The sequence below is a fragment of the Xenopus laevis genome, chromosome 6L, assembly GCF_017654675.1.
Source record: "Xenopus laevis strain J_2021 chromosome 6L, Xenopus_laevis_v10.1, whole genome shotgun sequence".
NCBI classification, from domain to species: domain Eukaryota; kingdom Metazoa; phylum Chordata; class Amphibia; order Anura; family Pipidae; genus Xenopus; species Xenopus laevis.
In genome coordinates this window covers 136,399,785-136,425,571 of record NC_054381.1, presented here as the reverse complement: position 1 = coordinate 136,425,571, position 25,787 = coordinate 136,399,785, and the positions used below count along the sequence as shown (strand labels likewise).

At 39.2% G+C, this 25,787-nt stretch overlaps 1 protein-coding gene across 1 annotated transcript in view; it reads left to right on the top strand.

The window, feature by feature from the left end:
• Positions 1-25,787, top strand: part of pip4p2.L (phosphatidylinositol-4,5-bisphosphate 4-phosphatase 2 L homeolog) — a gene marked incomplete at its 5' end in the record, with an annotated part of 36,238 nt that extends 10,451 nt beyond the window's left edge. Inside the window, 6 exon segments of the mRNA NM_001095826.1 lie at positions 12,704-12,852; positions 14,595-14,701; positions 15,191-15,314; positions 19,849-19,901; positions 23,784-23,874; positions 24,852-25,787. Of these exon segments, the coding sequence (NP_001089295.1) occupies positions 12,704-12,852; positions 14,595-14,701; positions 15,191-15,314; positions 19,849-19,901; positions 23,784-23,874; positions 24,852-24,995 (668 nt within the window). The 3' untranslated portion in view covers positions 24,996-25,787.

The window sequence follows — 25,787 nt, the reverse complement described above, 5'->3', positions numbered from 1 at the left end:
TTCAGCTAATGAAAAATCAACACATTGACTGCATTTTTGTGGGGTAAAAACACAGAAATATATGTTTACCCCCCAAACCCATACATTTTTGGAAAGTACACATTCTACCGAATCTAAAATGGGTACCCATGCCTTATTGCTCCAAACTACTGAGTCGCAAGGCTTTCCCAAAGTTGTCGGTTTTGGTGAAATATCTGAAAATTGCCTCAAAGCTTCAACTTCCCAGCACCATATCACCCATGTGTCATTACGTACTAAGAAAAAGCACCCTAAATATGATTGCCAGGGTTACTCCGAACAGTTTGGTGGCCATTGTTCATAGGTTTACCAAAGTATCTGGCATTTAGAGGCCCCAAAATGAAGTTAGCGCATACAAACAGTCCCGTGGGTAACTTCAGCTAATGAAAAATCAACACATTGACTGCATTTTTTGTGGGGTAAAAACACAGAAATATATGTTTACCCCCCAAACCCATATATTTTTGGAAAGTACACATTCTACTGAATCTAAAATGGGTACCCATGCCTTTCTGCTCCAAACTACTGAGTCGCAAGGCTTTCCCAAAGTTGTCGGTTTTGGTGAAATATCTGAAAATTGCCTCAAAGCTTCAACTTCCCAGCACCATATCACCCATGTGTCATTACGTACTAAGAAAAGCACCCTAAATATGATTGCCAGGGTTCCTCCGAACAGTTTGGTGGCCATTGTTCATAGGTTTACCAAAGTATCTGGCATTTAGAGGCCCCAAAATGAAGTTAGCGCATACAAACAGTCCCGTGGGTAACTTCAGCTAATGAAAAATCAACACATTGACTGCATTTTTGTGGGGTAAAAAACACAGAAATATATGTTTTACCCCCCAAACCCATACATTTTTGGAAAGTACACATTCTACCGAATCTAAAATGGGTACCCATGCCTTATTGCTCCAAACTACTGAGTCGCAAGGCTTTCCCAAAGTTGTCGGTTTTGGTGAAATATCTGAAAATTGCCTCAAAGCTTCAACTTCCCAGCACCATATCACCCATGTGTCATTACGTACTAAGAAAAAGCACCCTAAATATGATTGCCAGGGTTACTCCGAACAGTTTGGTGGCCATTGTTCATAGGTTTTACCAAAAGTATCTGGCATTTAGAGGCCCCAAAATGAAGTTAGCGCATACAAACAGTCCCGTGGGTAACTTCAGCTAATGAAAAATCAACACATTGACTGCATTTTTGTGGGGTAAAAACACAGAAATATATGTTTACCCCCAAACCCATACATTTTTGGAAAGTACACATTCTACCGAATCTAAAATGGGTACCCATGCCTTATTGCTCCAAACTACTGAGTCGCAAGGCTTTCCCAAAGTTGTCGGTTTTGGTGAAATATCTGAAAATTGCCTCAAAGCTTCAACTTCCAGCACCATATCACCCATGTGTCATTACGTACTAAGAAAAAGCACCCTAAATATGATTGCCAGGGTTCCTCAGAACATTTTGGTGGCCATCGTTCATAAGTTTACCAAAGTATATGGCATTTAGAGGCCCCAAAATGAAGTTAGCACATACAAATTGTCCGGTGGGTAACTTCAGCTAATGAAAAATTAACACATTCACTGCATTTTTGTGGGGTAAAACACAGAAATAGATGTTTACCCCCCAACCCCATATATTTTTGGAAAGTACACATTCTACAGAATCTAAAATGGGTACCCATGCCTTTCTGCTCCAAACTACTGAGTTGCAAGGCTTTGCCAAATTTGGCGGTTTTTGGTGAAATATCTGGAAATTGCCTCAAAGCTTCAACTTTCCAGCATCGTATTGTCCATGTATCATTACCAGCATAAAGCATCCTAAATATAAACATATGGGTCTACTAAACAGTTTGATGCCCAATGTGCATAGATATACCAAAACTATGTGGCGCACAGAGACCCCCAAATGACAATATGTATAGACATTTTCACGGCTGACGCTCTGGCTGCTGCAATATGAGCACCTGGAGTGTGTATTATGCGACATTAGACCCCCCTAACAGTACAGAGACCCCAGAAAACCATATATTTTCAGAAAGTACACATTCTGACGAATCCAATATGGGTAAATAAGTGTTTCTACTGCAAACTGCCAAACTGCAAAGCAATGCTGAACATAACGGTTTTTATCAAATTTCTGAAAATCGTCACAAAGCTTGAATTCTACCCCATTATATGCCACACATTTCGTAACGTATCGGCATAAAACATCCTAAATATGAACGCCAGGGGTCTACTGAACACTTTGATGCCCAGTATGCATAGATATACCAAACTATGTGGCGCACAGAGACCCCCAAATGACAATAGTGTAATATACATTTTCATGGCTGACGCGCTGGCTGCTGCAATATGAGCACCTGGTGTGCGTATTATGCGACATTAGACCCCCCTAACAGTACAGAGACCCCAGAAAACCATATATTTTCAGAAAGTACACATTCTGACGAATCCAATATGGGTAAATAAGTGTTTCTACTGGCAAACTGGCAAACAGCAAAGCAATGCTGAACATAACGGTTTTTATCAAATTTCTGAAAATCGTCACAAAGCTTGAATTTTACCCCATTATATGCCCCACATTTCATAACTTATCAGCATAAAACATCCTAAATATGAACGCCAGGGGTCTACTGAACACTTTGATGCCCAATATGCATAGATATACCAAACTATGTGGCGCACAGAGACCCCCAAATGACAATAGTGTATATACATTTTCACGGCTGACGCTCTGGCTGCTGCAATATGAGCACCTGGAGTGTGTATTATGCGACATTAGACCCCCCTAACAGTACAGAGACCCAGAAAACCATATATTTTTCAGAAAGTACACATTCTGACGAATCCAATATGGGTAAATAAAGTGTTTCTACTGCAAACTGCCAAACTGCAAAGCAATGCTGAACATAACGGTTTTTATCAAATTTCTGAAAATCGTCACAAAGCTTGAATTCTACCCCATTATATGCCACACATTTCGTAACGTATCAGCATAAAACATCCTAAATATGAACGCCAAGGGGTCTACTGAACACTTTGATGCCCAGTATGCATAGATATACCAAACTATGTGGTGTACAGAGACCCCCAAATGACAATAGTGTATATACATTTTCACGGCTGACGCTGGCTGCTGCAATATGAGCACCTGGTGTGTGTATTATGCGACATTAGACCCCCCTAACAGTACAGAGACCCCAGAAAACCATATATTTTCAGAAAGTACACATTCTGACGAATCCAATATGGGTAAATAAGTGTTTCTACTGCAAACTGCCAAACTGCAAAGCCAATGCTGAAAATAACGGTTTTATCAAATTTCTGAAAATCGTCACAAAGCTTGAATTTTACCCCATTATATGCCCCACATTTCGTAACGTATCAGCATAAAACATCCTAAATATGAACGCCAGGGGTCTACTGAACACTTTGATGCCCAATATGCATAGATATACCAAACTATGTGGCGCACAGAGACCCCCAAATGACAATAGTGTATATACATTTTCACGGCTGACGCGCTGGCTGCTGCAATATGAGCACCTGGTGTGTGTATTATGCGACATTAGACCCCCCCTAACAGTACAGAGACCCCAGAAAACCATATATTTTCAGAAAGTACACATTCTGAAGAATCCAATATGGGTAAATAAGTGTTTCTACTGCAAACTGCCAAACTGCAAAGCAATGCTGAACATAACGGTTTTTTATCAAATTTCTGAAAATCGTCACAAAGCTTGAATTTTACCCCATTATATGCCCCACATTTCTTAACGTATCAGCATAAAACATCCTAAATATGAACGCCAGGGGTCTACTGAACACTTTGATGCCCAGTATGCATAGATATACCAAACTATGTGGTGTACAGAGACCCCCAAATGACAATAGTGTATATACATTTTCACGGCTGACGCGCTGGCTGCTGCAATATGAGCACCTGGTGTGTGTATTATGCGACATTAGACCCCCTAACAGTACAGAGACCCCAGAAAACCATATATTTTCAGAAAGTACACATTCTGACGAATCCAATATGGGTAAATAAGTGTTTCTACTGCAAACTGCCAAACTGCAAAGCAATGCTGAAAATAACGGTTTTTATCAAATTTCTGAAAATCGTCACAAAGCTTGAATTTTACCCCATTATATGCCCCACATTTCTTAACGTATCAGCATAAAACATCCTAAATATGAACGCCAGGGGTCTACTGAACACTTTGATGCCCAGTATGCATAGATATACCAAACTATGTGGTGTACAGAGACCCCCAAATGACAATAGTGTATATACATTTTCACGGCTGACGCGCTGGCTGCTGCAATATGAGCACCTGGTGTGTGTATTATGCGACATTAGACCCCCCTAACAGTACAGAGACCCAGAAAACCATATATTTTCAGAAAGTACACATTCTGACGAATCCAATATGGGTAAATAAGTGTTTCTACTGCAAACTGCCAAACTGCAAAGCAATGCTGAACATAACGGTTTTTATCAAATTTCTGAAAATCGTCACAAAGCTTGAATTTTACCCCATTATATGCCCCACATTTCGTAACGTATCAGCATTAAAACATCCTAAATATGAACGCCAGGGGTCTACTGAACACTTTGATGCCCAATATGCATAGATATACCAAACTATGTGGCGCACAGAGACCCCCAAATGGATATAAAGTAGATAAAATTTACAAGGCAAACAAAATAAGGCAGTAAAGAGTGAAATGCAAAAAAATCCAATAAAACCACAAAAATCAATGTTTTTTTTCCAGACTAGTGTTATCGGCCGTCAGAATCACAGTTTGAATATTTTAGCTGGGCCAAACAGGTTATACGGCTAGAAACAAGTGAACACAACATACGCAGAGCTGAAAATGCAATAAAATGGCTAAAAATTCAATAAAATGGCTAAAAATGCACCAAAATACCCAAAATTGCAATATAATCACCGAAATAACATAAAAAAGATATTGCACAGTACGGTTAGCGAATACGCTATTCGTAATGGCAATAAAACATTTTTTTCAGCCAAAAAAAGAGACGATGCGATAAGAAAAAAAAAAAAAAGCCACAATGCCATGTATGTGCGTGTGCGTGTGTACAAATGGTAAATTACATGTTATGTGTGCGTGTGTGCGTGTGCACATGTGTGTAAGTGCAGTGAGTGTAAGTGACCCCCCCAATCCCCAAAAATGTATGTGTAAGTGTGTGTAAGTGTGAATCTAAGTGTGTATTACTGTAATAAGTGTGTGTTGGTGTGTTTGTGTGTGTAATTGTTGCACTAACCTGAAAAAATCGCTGGAGACTGTTGCAGGCGATCAGGAAGACTCCCTGGAAGACATCTGCCTCGTGGTTCCTGTCTGTGTGCTGTGGGGGCGGAGATCGTCGATCCGGTGCAGGCTGCAGCAGCAGGACACGTAAGTAACACGTGCCTGCTGCTGTTTTTGGGCCCCTGGGCGATCGCGCCCCAGGGGCCACTCGATCCCCTGCTCTGCTCGTTGCCTAGGGGCAGGGGATCGAGCAGGAACGGAGCGAGCGGCTCTAACAGCCGCTCCTCCGCTTCTGAACCCGGAAGTGCTGCAGAACGTAGAATCTACGTTCTGTGGCATTTCAAGTACCTTTGCCACAGAACGTAGATTCTACGATCTGTGGCATTTAAAGGGTTAAATGTTTCAACATGTCTCTTTGTTTCCCATATTTACGTTTTGCTTTTTTACTTATGTAATTAGGGATGCACCGAATCCAGGATTCGGTTTGGGATTTGGCCAGGATTTGACCTTTTAAGAAAGATTTGGCTGAATCATGTAACTTTTTGTCACAAAACAAGGAAGTAAAAAATGTTTCCCCCACTTTTTCCCTAATTTGCATATGCAAATTAGGGACAGGAAGGGAAAAAGTAGAAAAAACATTCGGATTTGTTTCGGTATTCTGCCGAATCCCAAATAGTGGATTTGGTGCATCCCTATATGTAATTAAAAAAGGCAAGCAGAACCTCTTTTGTATCAGTTGTATCTTTGTATATATATTCATTGTATACACCCATTTATTGTGCAGCGCTGCAGAATATGTTTGGGGCTTTATACATGTGTTATTATTATTATTATTATTATTATTATTATTATTCATAATAATAATAATAATAATAATAATAACTGACATTAGGCGAGGTCAAGACTGTGGGATTGTTTTCATCATCACCGCCTGTGTCAATTCAGAGTAATATAGGGCAGGATGAAATGTGCTTCCCGAGCTAAAGTACTTGGAAAGCAAAGTTCATCCTGAGAATTTCTGCCTCTGAGCTATTCTGTCCTTTTTAGCCAGTATGGTCAATTACCTGGAAATATGTTGTCCCGAAGGCTCTAAATAATGTCATTGTCATTTCCCATAAAGTCCTTTGTAAACAAACATTTGTCACTTTTTCAGATTCGCCTTTTCTCTGTAATAATGAATACCTTGTGTTTAAGAACTGGGTTGTATTTAAAAGTTAAATTTTTTTAGTAGCTTTAAGGCAGGGGTGTCCAACCTGCGGCTCGAGGGCCCAGTATGGATATGAATGAGGCCCAGCTTGAAATGCTCGGTTTCCGAGGAAACGTCATTTCAAAAAGATTTGGCCCCCCAGACCTAATAGGCCTGCCTCCTGCCACTACTTGGTACCTGACATTAGCAATTCAGCTTGTTGTTCCTGTTGCACTCTGGTTGTGCGCATGTCTGACGTGCTCTTAATGTTCCTTTTTTTATGCATTGCAAAAACATGCATTACATACTTTTGCTTCACATTGTATGTAGAAGGAGAGAAAAAAGGAAAAGAAGGGAAAAAATGAAGAAATAAAGGTATGGAAATAGGAGAAAACAAGAGAGTGAAATAACATTTTGTGCTCAGAATGTGTCCAGACACATTAACCACCTCAGTCTGTCGTCTTGTTAGGAACAGACTTACTATGCCAGGTTGTAACAATGTAGGGACCTATGTAGTAGGGAGGAGGGGGGACTCTGCCCATTACCCAGTTAGTAATAATAATATAATAATAATAATGTCTATTTAATATCCAGGTGTCCTATATTCCAGAGTATAGCTGCATCTGGTTATACAACTGGTATTGTAGTTCTTTCCTGTGTAATTTCTTTACTATTACAAATTACAAAGTGTGTATTTCATGTGTGGCCCCAGACAACTTTTCTTTTTCCAATGTGGCCCAGGGACCAAAAGGTTGGACACCCCTGCTTTAAGGCATAGTGTTCTATATTATAGAAAAATCGCATATCTGCAAACCCCCCATTGCAAAAAGATCAATTTTTGTACTGTGCTTCAGCTCTCTAGAAATAATGACTTGTATTACATGAAAATATGTCCCTACCATTGTAGATGTCTTAATCTGGCCGTTCATGCCCAGATTTGGTAGGGCAGGTTGGCTTGTATGGAGGGTATGTTGGAGGGCCATTTAGACTGATACTCCTGAAATCCTAGTGGGTCAAGTATCAGTCCTGATGAAAAAGAAGTGAAGAGGCTCTGCAGGCCGATCAGTTGGGTTGTTGTGTGGGTCAGCCTGCTATGAGTAGAAATTTACCTGTAGGATGGGGTTAGAGAGGACATATAGTAATGCAAGTCCTGTTCCTGGCTTTTGATGGAATGGTGCAGCTGCAGGGTGGACATCCTTGTGTCTGTCCCTTGTACCTATCTATTTACCACCCTCCTCTCCTGGGGAGGGGGGGGGGCAAAGCCTCTGGGGACATACTGTATCTTCCTTACCCTTAAAGCATTTCTCTATTTCCTTAAATTATATTTTTAAACTTCCACACTGCTTTCCTGGGTGGGAGTAATTGGGGCATGCAGTTACTAGGAATTATCATTGCTTGTGGGAAAATGCTCTTTTTCTTGGTTTCTTTAGCTCAGAGAAATATCTCTGGGGCTTGTCTCTGTTCCTGTGAATTTTGAATTTTTAGCACTAATCATGCTCCCCTGAAGGTACAAAAAGCATCCATATCTACTGTTTTCTTGAAGGTTAATGAAAGGCAGATCCATACACGAGTCATCACAGCTGTGAGTAATATCTATATCCCCTTGGGTATTTCTTTAGGCAACTTCTGGCCCTAATTTGGAATCCATAATTCCAGCCTTCAAAAACATCAGCAAAGATAGTTGTAAGATCTCAGAGCGGAGACAAGTCTACTTCCAATACATAGTATAGAACAGGGCTGTCCAACTAGAGATCCACAAGCCACATGTGGCTTCCAAAAAGATTTCTTTGGCCCCAGTATGAGTAAAATTTCACAGACCTGTCTGCATGACACTCCAAAGCTTTGAATGTCTCAAAAGTAAAGCATGGTGGAGCAGGGGTTGACTTTGCTGCCTTAAAGCACCGGGGTGAAGGTTTGATTCCAGACAGGCCACTGTCTGCAAAGAATACATGGCTGAAGTGATTGATGGTAAATGAAAATAATTTTTGCCTCTGATTGTATCATCAGGCTTCTCCTATGGACAATGATATTATTTGCATTACAGCAAATTGGCAAGCATTCTGCATAGTAACACAAGGAAGCTGTCCTTTACAATTTTATTCTGTTATAATTAAATAGATAAAAAAAGACTACGGTAATCAGGTATCAGGCTGGTGCTGCCAGTCACTGTGTATAAAGGTGAACCCTCAGAAGACAGAATCTGTCATCAATTTCATTATCTTTCTATCGCCTACTCCCACACCTACGTTGTCCCTGTATCACAAGAAGAAACACCTTATACCAGTGATCCCCAACCAGTGGCTCGTGAGCAACATGTTGCTCTCCGACCCCTTGGATGTTGCTCCCAGTGGCCTCAAAGCAGGAGCTTATTTTTGAATTCCAGGCTTGGAGGCAAGTTTTGGTTGTATAAAAACCAGATGTACTGCCAAACAGAGTCTCCTGTAGGCTGCCGATCCGCATAGGGGCTACCAAATAGCCAATCACAACACATATTTGGCACCCAGCATCTTTTTTCTTGCTTATGTTGCTCTCCAACTTTTTTTAAATTTGAATGTGGCTCACGGGTAAAAAAAGGTTGGGGATCCCTGCCTTATACTGTGTATATAATTCAGAGGGGAAAGGGATGTTCTGTTTTAGATGCACATACTTATTTGCAAAATATTCTGATGCAAATGACTTGAAGGAGAAGGAAAGCTACGGAGGCATTTTATTGCCAATAGATTAGCTGCAATAGTGCAAGCTAGAATCCTTTATTCTGTAGAATGTTTTACCATACCCGAGTAAAAAGCTCTAGAAGCTCTCACTTATAGCTCTGGACTTAGATTACAGCAGAGAAGGGGGGGGGAGAGGAGCAACTGAGCATGCTCACGCCTGGGGCAAGGGGTTTAAGCTGAAGGCAGAAAGTCTGAAACAGGAGCCCAGTAACATAACTAGAGGGGGGCGGGCCCTGGCACGGGACATGCTGCCTTGCCCCCCTCCGTACGCTGTTTTCTTTGTGCGTGCAGTGGCACGCGAGCTACCGAGGGGCCCTGAGGGGTGCGGGCCCTGGCCTAATCGCACCCCCTGCTCCCCTGGTAGATACGCCACTGCAGGAGCCCATGTATACACAATAGAAGGAAAGAAATGCAGTGTTTCTTTTGACAGAGGACTCAGAGCAGCATTACTTTGAGGGTTTACTGGTATATTTAGGTGGACCTTTCTGATAAGGCTTACTTAGTTTTAACCTTTCCTTCTCCTTTTAGTATGTAGAACTACAAAGTTAATTGATCCTATGGCTGGCGTAACTGGAGAGGGACTCCAACAATGCATGAAAGATGGGGCTGCAACTGAAGAGACGATTTTCCATAACTGATTATTTTTCTCCAGAGCTCAGTATTGCTTTGCAATGCCTTCCTGGGTTTCTGAGTGGTTAAGTATTCTATCAAAATGCTGCTGCTTCCAATCTAAATTTCTTGAGCTGGCAAGTTTTCTGTTCTGCAATCTGAGTCACTAAATGTCAGAATTTTGACAGTCTTTTGCTTAAAGTTCAGCATCACCATGAGGTATGATAATGCCATGTGAGTTGCCTCTTTTATAGACTTTTATCTAAATGTATTTGTAAGCAGCCTAATTTCTTTATTTCCACAGATATTTCATGATTCAAATGTTCTGCCCATCACAATAAGGGGAACATTTGTGTTGCTATGAAATATTGCTTGTAAGGTGCTTCTTTAGAACACAAGAGTTTTTTTCAAGGCCACGCAACCCCCCACAATGTCATCACTGTAATATCCCAAGATCCCGTCACAACATTTATCATCTTCTTAACCCTTCACTTTATTTCTTTACTGCACTCATTAGACTTCCTTTTTGTAAGCCAAATCTAATGCAAAAAAAATAACTTTTGCCATATTAAGCTTATCCCCATTTTCGGCTTTCATCACATCACATCAACAACCTGCTAAAATGTATTTTAAGGGATACTATCCCATTCAAGATTTTTATGGAAAGATATCAATATCATTCTAAAAGTTGACCCTGGCATTTCAAGTACATAATGGCTGCCTACAGACTCAATAAATAGTGACTGTCTATGGCATCTTATAGCAGTCACTCTGGCATTTTCCAAAATCTACAGGGCCCGCAACACCTTTGAAACTATGATTATTGCTGTAGTGATGTAGAGCAAAGGCGGGGGGGGGGGCAAAGACAAGACTTTCTTCTCTGATCTTCTCATCTCATCTTGTAATTGTATGAGTTTCTGTTTCATTGCATGTAGTTCAGTATTGTATATTGCTGCATGCTTTGGAAGAAGGCTTTCTCTGCAATCCTCATTTCATTGTCAAGAAATTTATTTGTACAGCTTGGCTGGGTCACATGAAGATAATGGACTGATTTAACTGTCATCTATTTGTGTATACATCAGGCTGGGTTTTAACTTTGTCTGTTGTATACTTTGTAGAGAGTATGTTAAGGTTATGACATTTTTAATGGTCAGGAGATGGCTGGGCGTCTCAACTTGCCACTCGGGTTGCAATTTCCTAGGTTAAAGAGGAACTGTCATAGCAATAAAATACTTTGAAATGGCTGTGGTTGTTTACAATACAAAAAAATGGATTGCGTTGTGGATACTGCAAAATTGTATTATAGTAGGACAAAGATCATTAAATAAAATGAAACATCCATATGAATAATGAAGCATATAATAAAGCATAGTGTCAATCTCATTTAACGGAACAAATGTTAACATCCAGGTCTCTTATAAGACAGGTCACAACAGAAAGAGGTTAAAGAGCTAAAAAGTCCCAAATATGCTCAAATCAGGTTCTAATATGGGATCACTATAACATTGCAGATACCCAAATATTATGATCTAGTAAAATATGTTAAAATATGCTCCGCAGAATGGTAGAAAAACACATTATGTTTCATTACCGTTATTAAACATTTTTTAAAATATTTTTCTTGTCTTGAACTACAACCTATAATATGGTTATTATATTCCCTCAACCTAAAATTTTATTTCTATGCAAACCCCTACTGAAATTAATTTGCTACACCAGGGACATGCTTTCCCCAACAGTATCCTGGTACAGTTAATTTCAGCTCCAGAAAGCTGACCTTGAAATGGTCTCCTTTTTGTGAAGGATGGCCTCCATGGACATGAATTTTCAAGTGTCGTCCTATATCATTTGTTATAAAATACTACAGCTATCTTTCACCAACTATTAATTGGCTGCAACTTACCAGTGGGCTGTTTAGTCTTATTTGCCCCAAACAAAGCACTTTATTAGTCTTTACTTGTAGAGGGGTCTTAGGTGCGGTACATAATATACACAAGGTGAGCTAATGGAAGCAGAAGAAGGAGGAAGAGTTTGAGAGTAGATGTGGGGGAATAAGAGAAACATGCATATATAGTATGGCAAATCTGACCAAGCAAGCAATCGATACGGATACAACACAAGAGGCATTTGATCTCCATTACTTGGTGAAGTGATTCATCCTGGCATTTGAATGCTGAGAGTTTGCTCTTCTGTTATCACTTGAATTTGTTCCATAGCAGAATAGAAACCCAGCGAGGGCAAAAGTAGAGATGCAAATAGGTAATGGAATAATTTACAGTATGTAGCAGCATTATTTAGTATAATTTAGATTTTGTGGGATGTTCTTGTTTCAAAATGGGCACTACTGTTATTATTATAAAGTCTCAAACCAAGAGGCCTCATTTAGTTTTCACACCTCGGCTTCTTCTCTGCTTCATTCTATAATCTTCCACTGAAGACCAAGAACATGCATAAATGTCGCTGTATAGAAGAGAGAAATATATTTAACAGTACCATCCCTTCTCTGTATGGATCATTACTTTCAGAATGGATTATGAGCTGATAAAATTATAATACAGGATTCATTATTTAGGTGCTTATGAATAGGGAACAGAACAAGCACATTTAGTTCTTGAGTATCTCGTTGCTGACATCAGTCGCAGAAAGGTGTGTCAGACAAAGCAGAGCTCTCTCTAAATGTGCATTAGAAAAACAATGGCCGCTAATGGTTCTTGCGATTGCATTAAGTGAACTCAGCCTTTGATTAGATTTAAGAATAGCAACAAACAGAATTAATGATTTGTGGCTAATCTCATTCTGTCCTTATTAATGTTGTGCTTACTATTTGTACTGCCTTCTGTTCTTTTGTGTAACAAATGTTGACGTGTGATTTACAAGAAATATTGTCTCTGTGCAGCTGAATTGCCACCTCCATATACTGCCATTGCCAGCCCAGATGCCGGCGGAGTTCCTGTGATAAACTGTCGCGTGTGCCAGTCTCTTATTAATTTGGATGGCAAGCTTCATCAGCATGTGGTGAAATGCACAGTCTGCAATGAAGCCACGGTACAATCTTATTTTTGTTATTCAAAAAATCCTTTTAAATGGAACATTAGATTGTTGGCTCCGGTTTAAAATAGATATTGTTTGAAATAAAATAAAAGTTGTAGTTAGAAAAAAAAAAGGAACAAATATTTGCATTTCACAGTGTAATAGTCTTCATTGCAATGTGCACTGCGCACCAGTACTATAAAATCAGCAATCTCTACTTGTACTGGCAGAGGGAGTCACTACATACTTTTTGGGTTCATTAATGTCATATTAAATTCACTCAGAAATTGTTTGTACAGTAAAAAAATATTTCACATGTTTAGATTTTTTCATTAAAGGCGTTGTTCACCTTTTTATTACATTTTAGTATGATGTAGAGATTCTCAGACAATCTGCAATTGGTTTTCATTTTTTATTATTTGTGGTTTTTGAGTTATTTAAGGTTTATATTAGCAGCTCTATAGTTTGCAATTTCAGCAAATCTGTGCCAAATCTGGTCCAAATTCCCATAGCAACCATGCATGGCTTTGTATAAGAGACTAGAATATGAAGAGGAGAGGCCTAAATTGAAAGATGAGTAATAAAAAGTAGCAATAACAATACATTTGAAGCCTCACAGAGCATATTTTTTGAATGGGGTCAGTGACCACAATTTGAAAGATGGAAAGAGTCAGAAGAAGAAGGCAAATAATTTAAAAAACTGTAAAAAAGAAACCATGAAGACCAATTTAAAAGTTGCTTAGAATTGGCCATTCTATAACATACTAAAAATTATTTTAAAGGTGAACCACTTCTTTAACGATCTTAGAGTTATTAAAATAATGTATTGTATTAGAAAAGGGACAAGCATAACATTTGTTGGTTTTACTTTAGTAGTTGCCGCATTTATATGTTTTTTTTATTTAGCCTATAACTTACAAATGTTAATAATCATTAAAAGATTCTGACACGAAATGCAGCATGCCCATAATAGCAATTAGCTGTGTCAAAATCCTTGGAAAATGGCAATGCTGCAAAGGTTCCAGTAATCGCTGAAAGCAGCTCCCCAGTCAACCTCTATGTAAATTCTGCATGGGAACAAATTTTAGACTATTTAAACAAGAATAGTAACACCAAAAACTGAGAGTGTTCTTAAAGTAATTAGTATATAATATACTGTTATCCTGCACCAGTAAAAGCTGTGTATTTGCTTCAGAAAAACTATTATAGTTGAATAAGTATAGTATGAATAAGCCATTGGGGCAGCCATTCAAGCTGGAAAAAAAGAGAAAAGGTTACATAGCAACAGATAACCCCTGTCCAATACAATGGTGTTTTATCTGCTATGTGCCTTTTCTCCTTTCTTCCAGCTTTAATGGCTGCCCCCATGGCTACACAGCAGCTTTGTTTATATAAACTATAGAAGTCTTCTGAAGAAAGGCTATAGTTGCCTAGGCCAGTCCCTGGCATCAGCTTCTATAATAACTCCTTTTCTGCTTGAAGACCCCTATGCAACCACAGCCCAGAGCACACTAAGCATGTCAGTGACACTCAAAGACGGCCTAACAAAATACAAGATGGCGAGCTCCTGGGCTCAGCTTTGAAGGTCTGAATTATTACTGTAGTGGGGATAAATAAACTTTAGGCTAGTACATTATGTTCAGTGCATAAAATACAGCATTTCTAGACATATTCTACTTTTTAGGTTTACTTTTGCTTTAAAGTTACGATATCTTGCATTGGTTTATTCCTAACATCTTCCATTTTCTTTATTATAGCCAATCAAAACCCCACCTTTAGGAAAGAAATATGTCAGGTGTCCATGTAATTGTCTTCTTATATGCAAGGATATATCACGGAGAATAGGATGCCCAAGACCAAACTGGTATGTTCCATATATGATATACATGTAAAAACACAGTTTTTGGATTGTTGAATTAAATGCTATGTCACAGCCAGATGCTAACCAATGAGATAAACCCTTTTAGGGCTGTAAAGTATAAAGCCCTAAATCAACCTCACTGAATAATTTTTCTATTGATTCATTTTATTACAAATATTATAAATAAGGACATTTTAGGTTTTATATTATGTGTGTAATATACATATGGCAAGATCTCTTTTTCTTTGTTGCTTTGATCTGCACAGGTTAAGATCTTGAAGCCTTTCCTGCTTTACTATTTAAACTACACAATTTTAGTGGACCCATGTTAATAGTATCTGTAAAATCCCTTTATCCTTTAATTCACTTTATTTTTCTTTAAAATATCATCAATCTAATGACTTCCTTGTAGTCACAGCCGTAAAAGAAAACTATTTACAATCCTTAATTATTTGTCGTAGCTTTTGGCAAAAATAAATTTCTTCTTTACAGCAGACGTATCATTAATCTTGGTCCTGTGATGCTGATTCCTGAAGAGCAGCCAGCCCAACCCGCTCTCCCAGTCCAGCCAGACGGTACCAGGGTAGTATGCGGTCACTGTGGGAACACATTTCTGGTAAGTGAAAACCTATAATAGTGAGAAAATTCAAAATATCTTTGCTTTGCCATGAAGCAAGAAAGGGATCCTGTTGGTTGCCAGAAAAGAAATAGAAATCATAGGAATGGATTCCTCACTACAGTCCAATACATTTTCCAGCAGTGAGTAAACCGCGTTCTTAAAGGAGAACTAAAGCTTAACTAAAGAAGTAGCTAAAAATGTTGTACATTATGTTTTGGGCTTCTGTACCAGCTCAAGGCAACCACAGTCATTTAGCAGTAAAGATCTGTGTCTCCAAAGATGCCCCAGTAGCTCTCCATCTTCTTTTCTGCTAATTCACTGCACATGCTCTGTGCTGCTGTCATTTACTGAGCTTAGGGACCCACTCACAATATACAGTACACATAGAATAGAAATGTCACAATATAAGGCGATTAGTAATTAATACAGATAATTACTACACCGGAATGTATTAATCGCTTATATGAGAGGCCAACCTCATTTTCTGCTTGATAATTTTGCGACAACCCCTAAGCTTAGCTTCTCAGCAGCTGCCCAGAGCCCCCTGAGCATGTGAGTGTCACAGACACTTTCCAAGATGTTGACCCCCTGTGACAAGTTTGAAGTCCTGGATCATTGCTGCTATTGACAAGCTGAAACTTTAGGCTGGTGCAATAACTTCAGTTTATAAAATATAGCATTTTTAGCCATATTCATTTTTAGGGTTTGCTTCTCCTTTAAACAGCAACATTATTTCCAGGGTAATGTAGGACAATATAATCTACTGCAGAACTTTGCATAAAGTTCACTTACAGGGCAAGAAAAGCTGAATTTACTGGGGGGGGGGTGCAACTATTTTAGGATCGTGGTGAAGAGCTTTACTGTTATTTTATCTGTATTGAGCAATTTTTTTCCTTAAATGAACACTGCCCCATGTAAAACCTTATCAATTTTCCCAGGGAGTTCCTAACATTTTGGAATGTAGCTTTCCAATTCTCAGTATTCTCTAACAGACTTTACATGGTTAAAATGGATGAAACATCATTCATCTAAGTCTGTTAGAATTTACAAATAAAGCTATTTTGCAGTATGTTTTTCACACTGTTTGTAAATTCAACAGCATGGCTGGTGACCAATTTAATTTCTACTGTATCAGAAATAGGGCTGCCTGAAATGGACAGGGTCACCCAGGCTATAAGGCTAATTTAGTAATGCAATTATAGATGCAATTTACCGTGATTTTTGTCGTCCACAATATAGGGTTTTCCTATAATTCCAGGATAAATGTGACCACAACTGCAGTGGCGTTTGCAAATAATCCCTTCTAGCTCTTGAGTGGTAGTTTCATTAATGCACAACAGATTCTTTTCAGAATCCGTAATCTTGTGCAATTTCTTTTTTTGCAGTTCAACACCAGCTGTAGGGCTGCAGTTTGAACATCTGATGTATTTGCTGAAAACCTAAAAATGGTTAAGCAGCATAATATATCCTTTAAACTTTTATCTAGGTCCTTTCTGCACCCTAAGGGGCCCCTCGGATACACACCAGTCCAGGATAAATGCATTAACTGTAGTTTTTGTGTAGGGCATGGTCTTCTACAGGATGCATAAAGAAAGAGACGACGAGACAGCTACAGAGAGAGGGTGAGGGAGCATGAGAAAATCTGCCCTAGTATAGTTTGTTTACATTGATGCTGGCAGATGGTGTGTTCTGTAACATAGGTCTTCCTCTTGCTAATATATTTTTGAGCAATCAGTAAAGCAATAAAGTGGCGCATCAGTGACAGCAATTTGCCAGTAACAGGCTGAAAAATATTGCTAAACTCTTGTCTTAAATAAACCGGGTGTAATTACTTGAGTTCCAGCAGATTTTAGGATCCCTTGCTTGTTGTTCTTTCCCTTTCTTCTTCCATTCAGTGGCAAGCATGACAGGCTAATGAATGAGTGTGTGGCACACAAAGAAAGTTGACCACTTTGATCCTAAGTGCCCTTTCCTGCTGGCAGTTGATTTCCATTGGGTTAACAGAAACATGCAGTCTGTGGCAGCTGGAGATTGCGGGGGTGATTCCTGGTTGAGAGCACCAGGGTCTGACATAGGCAGTTCCATAGAAAGAAAAGAAATGACATTGGATAGCCTGTGAAGACCACAGCAGTTCTTTCTGCTCCCTATCTGTGGTCCTGCTCCTGTAAACACATTGCAAATCACAGAGATCCTAGAAGGGAGTGGAAGTGGCCAAGATGGCAGTCATCAGCAGTGCTGCACAGCTTTGCATTCTCTCCCCAATACAGTGGCACAGGACGGTTCTAGCTTTGTGCAATTATGGAGTATATTTATCAAAGAGTAAAGTTAGAGATCACCACAGTCCACTAGAGTGAAATTCCACCATTCTCCATTCATATCTATGGGATTTTTAAAAGAGTATTTATCAATGGGTGAAAGTTCACCCTTTGAGAAATATGCCTTTCATAATCCCATAGAAATGAATGGAGAGTGGCGGACTATGGCAATCTTTAACTTCACTTTTTGATAAATATACCCGTAGGGTTTGGGAGGGGACTTAATGGCCAACACAATAGTAACAAATGCAAATGAAAGGCAGGGGACTTTAGGATATTCCCCATTTAAACCTGTTGGATTACACTAAAACAAATCTTGAGATATTAAATTTCCCACTCTCCTGTGCATTCATTAACCATTTGCCAGATGTCACTCAAACTGACATCTTGTGAGTTGCAAAACTAGTTGCCACTGATTTGATTGGGGCTGTCTATAATTATAAGGCAGGTATACAGTTATCTACATCCAAAAATCATACGTACCTATGCTTATAAACTGATTATTGTAATTTCATGCCAGTGAATGATGGCATGGAGCAGTGCTATCCAACTGGCAGCCCGCATCCGGCCCGCGACCCCCACATGAATGTCTGCCTGCTGTGACTGCTTACATTGTATAAAATTTAAAATGTATCATTACTGATATTAACTGGTCCCTGCATTGTTTACACCTCAAATTCAGACTGTAAAATCCTGCATTGTTCACACCTGTAATCCCCCCAACATTGTTCACACCTGCAACACCCCTATTGGTCACACCCCTAAAGCCCTGTACTGTTCACACCTGAGACCCAGACTGAAACTGCCCACATTGTTCACCTGTTGTTCATATAAACTGCTGGAGAGGCACCACCATTGTGTCACTGAATGTAGCACATATAAGAGTGGTCCTGATTTCCCTGTCTTCTGATTATTCTTTCTTCCCTGTGCTCCCTGTGTTTGCTATACTCTGCCTACCCTATGCTCATTGTATGTGCCATACTCTGCCTGCCCTATTCTTCCTGTGTGCCCCATACTCTGCCTGCCCTATGCTCCCTGTGTGTGTCATACTCTGCCTGTCCTATGTTCCCTGTATGTGCCATACTCTGCCTGCCCTATGTTCCCTGTGCGTGCCATACTCTGCCTGCCCTATGTTCCCTGTGCGTGCCATACTCTGCCTGCCATATGCTCCCTGTGTGTGTGTCATACTCTGCCTGCCCTATGCTCCCTGTGTGTGCCATACTCTGCCTGCCGTATGCTCCCTGTGTGTGCCATACTCTGCCTGTCCTATGCTCCCTGTGTGTGCCATACTCTGCCTGTCCTATGCTCCCTGTGTGTGCCATACTCTGCCTGCCCTATGTTCCCTGTGTGTGCCATACTCTGCCTGCCCTATGCTCCATGTGTGTGTGTCATACTCTGCCTGTCCTATGCTCCCTGTGTGTGCCATGCTCTGCCTGCCCTATGCTCCCTGTGTGTGCCAAACTCTGCCTGTCTTACGCTACCTGTGGGATGTGAGCCTGGTAGGGTTTGTACTGTGGGTTTATTAGCATTTGGACATTTTGTAAGGGGCCCCTAAGGTGTTTAATTAACGCCCTAAGATGCATGGGGTTGCTGTGTTATCCACAGGAGAGGAGGAGGCAGCATATGTATTTAAGGGTATTTTATAATATGGCTTCAATTTAGCACATATTAGTGATATCCCTGCAGTGAGCACCAACCATTTGGAGTACCGTTTGGTACCACCATTAATGTGGCTATGGTCTTAAACGTTCTTGTGATAATGTAAGTGTGTTTTAAAAACATGGAGTGGTCAACACTGGCTTCCATTATGGCTCTCAACCACGGAAGCCATACAAATTCTGGCCCTTGGTACCATAGAAGTTGGACAGCACTGAAATGGAGAATATTCACTGGAAATACAGTAGTATTCTGGGAATGAATATTCCTTGCGACTATATTTTAGTTTTCCTTGGCACATTACATATGTCAGATGACGGTGAGATTGCATTACATCTAATGCGGTGTCTGTGTTACGTCAATTAGTGACAAATCTCATCCTTACCAAGGCCTGGGAAACTCTTCAGCTTGCGAATCCCAATAAACTGGGCAGCTGCTGGCACTCAGGAGCAGCAGTGAATTAACAGAACCAGTGTTTGTTTTTATTCCAAGAGCTCCATGTGATGTCAGCAGAAAGATAATATTATCTTAAGGCAACTTTTGTGTGTTTTTCTTTTCAGTGGATGGAGCTGAGGTTTAACACACTGGCAAAGTGCCCACACTGCAAAAAAATGTAAGTTATTTCTCATATTTGGCTACTTGTGTTTTGGGACACGACCAATTTCAGGAAGGTGGATCGGTGACTGTAGCTGCGAGACACATAGTTTCTACCTTTTGGGTTGTGAGGCGGAATATTTCACATGCAAGTTGTTCCCATGTGACAGAGCATTTTATAACATGAACTATTGTAGTCATAGATATGCTATAGAATTTGCCTGTACAGATATGGGATCCGTTATCTGGAAACCAGTTATCCAGAAAGCCATCTCCCATAGATTCCAATTTATCCAAATAATACAAATTTTCAAAAATGATTATCTTTTTCTCTGTAATAATAAAACTGTACCTTGTACTTGATCCAGGCTAAGATATAATTAATCCTTGTTGGAAGCAAAACCAGCCTATTGGGTTTATTTACTATTTACATGATTTTATAGTACATATAAGGTATGAAGATCCAAATTATGGAAAGATCCTTTTTTCAGAAAACCCCAGGTCCTGAGCATTATGGATAAGAGGTCCCATACCTGTACGAACCTTCTTTTCTTCATCATAAATTATACCAAAGGTAAATAATTCCTGTCTGTGGGTAAAGCTATTGATAAAGTGTTGATACGTACTCTTGCCAAGTACCACATTTATAAGTTATGGGCCCTACAGAAAAGTATCTTCAGATCTTGGGCAACATAAAAATGGTTTCCTGCAAATAAACTGACATTGCACATTAGTCGGGCTTGTTATAGCTGCCCCAACACTTGCACAAATCCAACTCAGTCTTCACTAGCCTTCCTCCAAGAGCAATTACTTTATCTGCCTTACAGGCTGGGACAGATCAAGCCACATACCATAAAGGCCACCAAACATTGGCCAATGCTTGTTAGTATCTGACAACCTGCGGGACCACATTTATAAAATGTTCTGTCATATTGCAGTAACTTAAATTCTGTTCCAACTGCAGTTTTATTCACCACACTCATCAGGTTAAGCTTAGCTTTTTCTTTATAGAAAGGTTTTGAGTCAATAAAAAAAACCTTACACATATCTTAGTAACTGCCAAGTCCCCAGAATTCAAGGGAAAAATGGATCAGCTCCAGGAAAAGCTTTCAGGTATGTCCTTGCCATGGGAACTCTTGCTGATGAAACAGTACTTCAATGGCTAGTTCAACTAAAAGATGACTTTATATAATGTAGAAAACAATATTTCAATCTTGCTGTTTATTATAAAGCGTTTTTTTTAAAACTCCGTATATGTCCAGCCTGAAATTCAAAATGATATCTGGCACCTTAAAAGTCTAAACACAGTGCTGTACTTAACTTTGTTTTTGTTTTGACGCCTAATCTCCTCTTTTTTTAGGACATGATGCCAATTTTGTAGAGAAAATATTTTTATGGCTGCTATACTATATGATTACTACTTACCTGTTCAAAGTGATACCCCCATTACAAATGGAGGAATTCTCCCTTTATTGTGGGGATTTGTTCAAATTAGTTTATTTCCTCCTACCCCAGGGGGGAATTATATACTTGATATGTATTATGCATATATCGAGATGTCAGGCTACACCCTATTCCATGTCCACACCCACCAGGCTCATGAACGAATGAAATTTCACAGTCACAGGAAAGAAAACTTTGAGGATTTCTATCTGGAAATCACACTAGATGTTGGTTCATTCTTAATAGACACAGCAGTTCTGTGTACTATATTTTAACAAAAATAAAATAAAATTAAATAAATGCTAAAAAGTTATTTTAAGTTAGTATTCTTCCCCTCTTATTAACAGTGGCATAACTAAAAGTTACTATACTCTTGTGCAGTACAATAAGAGGCTTGGCTGTCTCCATTATTGCTGATGCTCCTTATCTATCTATTAGAGAGTCATTCTGTTATGTGTGGCTAAACAACGATTTATTGCATATAAGTGTTTGCAACAAGGCTGCACTGACTATGAACAATTCATTACCATGCTTACTTGATGGCTACTGAGTTGATTACTGAGAATTGTATTGTATTACTAGTGTGGACAGTCCTACTAGAAACTGGTGTTATGCTATTGGTAGTGACTACATGCATGGGTTCTGCAGAAGGGGGCAAGAGGGGACAGTTTCCCCACTCTGACTTCTCCAGCTAGTTTGAAGAAATTGCTTGTAAATTGAATTCCCAACAACACAAATTTTTTTTTCTATTTCCGACCCAAAGACAAGCCTTAATTACGTTATCTACTGCATTGTCATGGATAGGTTCATCTACAGTGGGATGCTACCCTATGTGATATTAGCTAACTTGCCCCCCCCCTGGAAAATGTTCTGCTGACACTCCACTACATGTCCAACAGTGTCAACATGGTCGTGTTAAAGTGATTATGTTTTTGATTCCTCCATCACCGAGGAGACCAGTGGAAAGCCTTGTCAGGGGCCTGCTTCTAGCTGGGGGTCAGGACTTTCTCTCAAATGGACCAGTTTGGGCAGGCCAGACTTTATGGGGTATGGTCAACTGGACATATGGAGCCCCAATACTTCTAAAGGCAGCCCTTCAAAATCAAGATTTTTGTCCCAATTCAGGTCAATTCATTTGCATTAATGCCTCACATAAACAGGCCAAGATGATTTGGGACTGCCAAGTGCAAAGTAAAAAATCAATTTAAGGCTGGCTATGCATGTTCAGATTTTATTCGTTGTATGGTGAATGTTAAAGTGTAGGATTAAAGTAGCAAAAATAACAAATCAGATGATATTCTGGCCATTTAATTGACAACAATTGTATGAAGTTAAGTCCCAGTGACAGACACCCACGGATATGGCCATATGGGCAATCCTTGCAAAGATATTATCTTTATGCTACAGAAATTTTCTAACCTGGCTAAACGACTAAATAATCGCCATGGTACGAAATTTGTCGGGACACTTATTTGGAGCCCACACACAGTCCACAATTCACACAAAACCTAATTATGTATGATTGTATAGACACCTTTACTTTGTGAGTTTCTGATGCAACATGAGTAACTTAGTAAGCAAATATCTAGTGTAGTATGGAATAATAAAAAAATCTTAAATTTTAGCAGCATACAATATACAAGTTATAGCTGCATCAGGAAAGTTGAGCAGCATATGTGTAACAGCAAGGTGTTTTGTTTCCCAGATTTGGTTTGGCAGTTTGGACAATTTAATGCATAGTGTCAGCACATTGGACAATTGTCAGATAAACACCAATGTTTATCTGCCACTGTTGAAGTTATTGATATTTTGATATGCTTAGGGCAATGGCACAAATTTTCTCATGTTTCTGTGCCACAATCTTTTCTACTTTGCTGACGCCAAGCCTGTCGATGAACTTAACAGCAAGGAGAGCATGGGAATGGATCGGTTTGGATGTGCCTTTGGCATTACACATAATATATATTGATATTTTGATATGCTTAGGGCAATGGCACAAATTTTCTCATGTTTCTGTGCCACAATCTTTTCTACTTTGCTGACGCCAAGCCTGTCGATGAACTTAACAGCAAGGAGAGCATGGGAATGGATCGGTTTGGATGTGCCTTTGGCATTACACATAATATATATTAAATTATTCATACAGTTGGGCTCAGGAGTTGACATACCCCTAGCAGAAGTTGGAAGATGTGGACCATTTTTGGCAAAATATGAATGATCCTGCAAAACACCATTCTTTTATTTTGACATATTGGTCAGGTGGAACTGATATCACAGAATTGTATGTTATTTAATAATCATAATCATAACTGAAAACACACATATCGCCCTGAACAAAAGTTTATATATCCTTAAATGTTTCGGCTGATAATATACTGTACATTTAGTATGACACACAGGTTAAATGGCAAGAAACTGTTAATGGAAAGGATGTTTATTTTACTTTATTGTTTTTCAGCTCATCTGTTGGTAGTGCGCTCCCACGTAGACGCTGTTGTACATATATCACAATGGGAATGATCTGCATCTTTATTGGAGTTGGTTTAACAGTGAGTATCAGCACACCTGGTTTGGGCTAAAAAGGCAATATCATGTGGCAGATGTTTAAATGCAAAGGATGCAATTCGGGAAAGCGCAAAGGGAAAAATGCAGTTTCTGCAATCAAGTTGCCATATTTTTTACCCACTTTTGCATTTTTTTTAATTTTTTTTATCCCAAGAATGCCAGTATCATTGTGGACATCCGCCAGATTATTGGCACTGTCTAATACAAATGTTATTAGTCAGTGACCCCCCTTTTTAAAGCTGGAAAGAGTCAGAATAAAAGGGCAAATCATTAAAAAAATATAAAAAAAATTACTAATTCTATAACATAATAAAAGTTGAGTCAAGCAGCCAAGTTTTAAAGATTTTCATAAATTATTCTTATTCATTTTGTAAATCAGATTAATCTTCCCTTCCTGCCGGCTTGAATCTAAATTGCTGGCGGAATGGCACTCTGAGCGTTTTGTTTTCCAAAGTTGCAAAACTTCAGCGACTTCGGAAAACAAATCGATTTGAGTGCCATCCTGCCGGCGATTTAAATTCTAGCCAGTAGGAAGGCAGTTTGGAAAGATTTGTTTAATTTACAAAATGAATAAGGATAATTTATGAAACTCTTTAAAACTTGGCTGCTTGACTCAACTTTTATTATAAAATAAATCTCCACGTGTCTGCCCTAAGTCTGCTAAAAAATCATGTAAACATTAGATAAACCCAATAGGATTGTTTTGCCTCCAATAACAATCTTTTACTATCTTTTAATTATATCAGGATCAAGTACAAGGTACTGTTTCATTATTAAAGAGAGATAGGAAACTGTTTTCAAAAATTTGAATTATTTGATTAAAATGGAGGCTATGGGAGATGGCCTTTCTGTAATTCGTATCCCATAACTGTATACTGTATATAGAACAATGATTATGTTTAATACTGATCCCACATTAGAAACTGAAGCCAGTATGTAACAAAGTTGTGTTTCTTCACAGGTCGGAACACAAGACTTTGCACGGCGCTTCCATGCCACATATGTCTCCTGGGCTGTCGCTTATCTTGTAGGCTTAGTATGTCTTGTCCGTGCTTGCTATTGGGGAGCCATAAAGTTCAGTTATCCAGAACACAGCTTTGCCTAGAAGTCTTCAGAAGAACGCAAAAGCTATTCTGGATCGATCTGAATTTTTAACTCTTACTTGGCTGCAGAGATACAAGATGCTGCACCGCAGCTCTCGCCAGCCTTGAAATGTTCCAACATCTTTATTTAGATATTCTTACCCACTTCTTGTAGGCTGAGGAACAAAGAAACTGTTTGAGACAGTGAAACGTAAGCAAATATCCATTGCACTATATTGTATGCAAATAGTTTTGTTTTGCTGCTAGACTTCCAGGCTCTGAATATCTAAGCCGTGTTTATATGTTCAGACGTGTGCATCGTTACCTAATACGTTGTGTTAACGTCAATTTCCGTTTTTTGGTACAATTTGATTTTCCTTTTTTGGATCATTCCGTGGGTCTTGTGTAACTGTTTAAAACAAGTAGGTTTATCTACAAGGGTTTGTACAGTGGCTTTATATTTACATTTTACTGTATATAGTAACAACCTGCTTTTAAAGTTCCATTGTTACTGCATTTCAGAGATGTCCCACCTGAACTTCAACCAAATTCATCCCAGCACTCAAAGTGAAAATACATCTTACTGAGAATGAAAAGAGAACAGAAGCTCAACAAAGAATTAGTCTAGATATGTTACACCATGTATTTCGGGCTTCTGTACCAGCCCAAGGAAGCCACAGCCCTTTAGCAGTAAACTACAGCACTTCTAGCCTTAAACTGATTTAGGCTTTAGTTCTCCTTTATGGTCTATCTCTTTAAAGGAACAGTTCAGTGTAAAAATAAAAACTAGGTATATATATATAGGTTATGCAAAA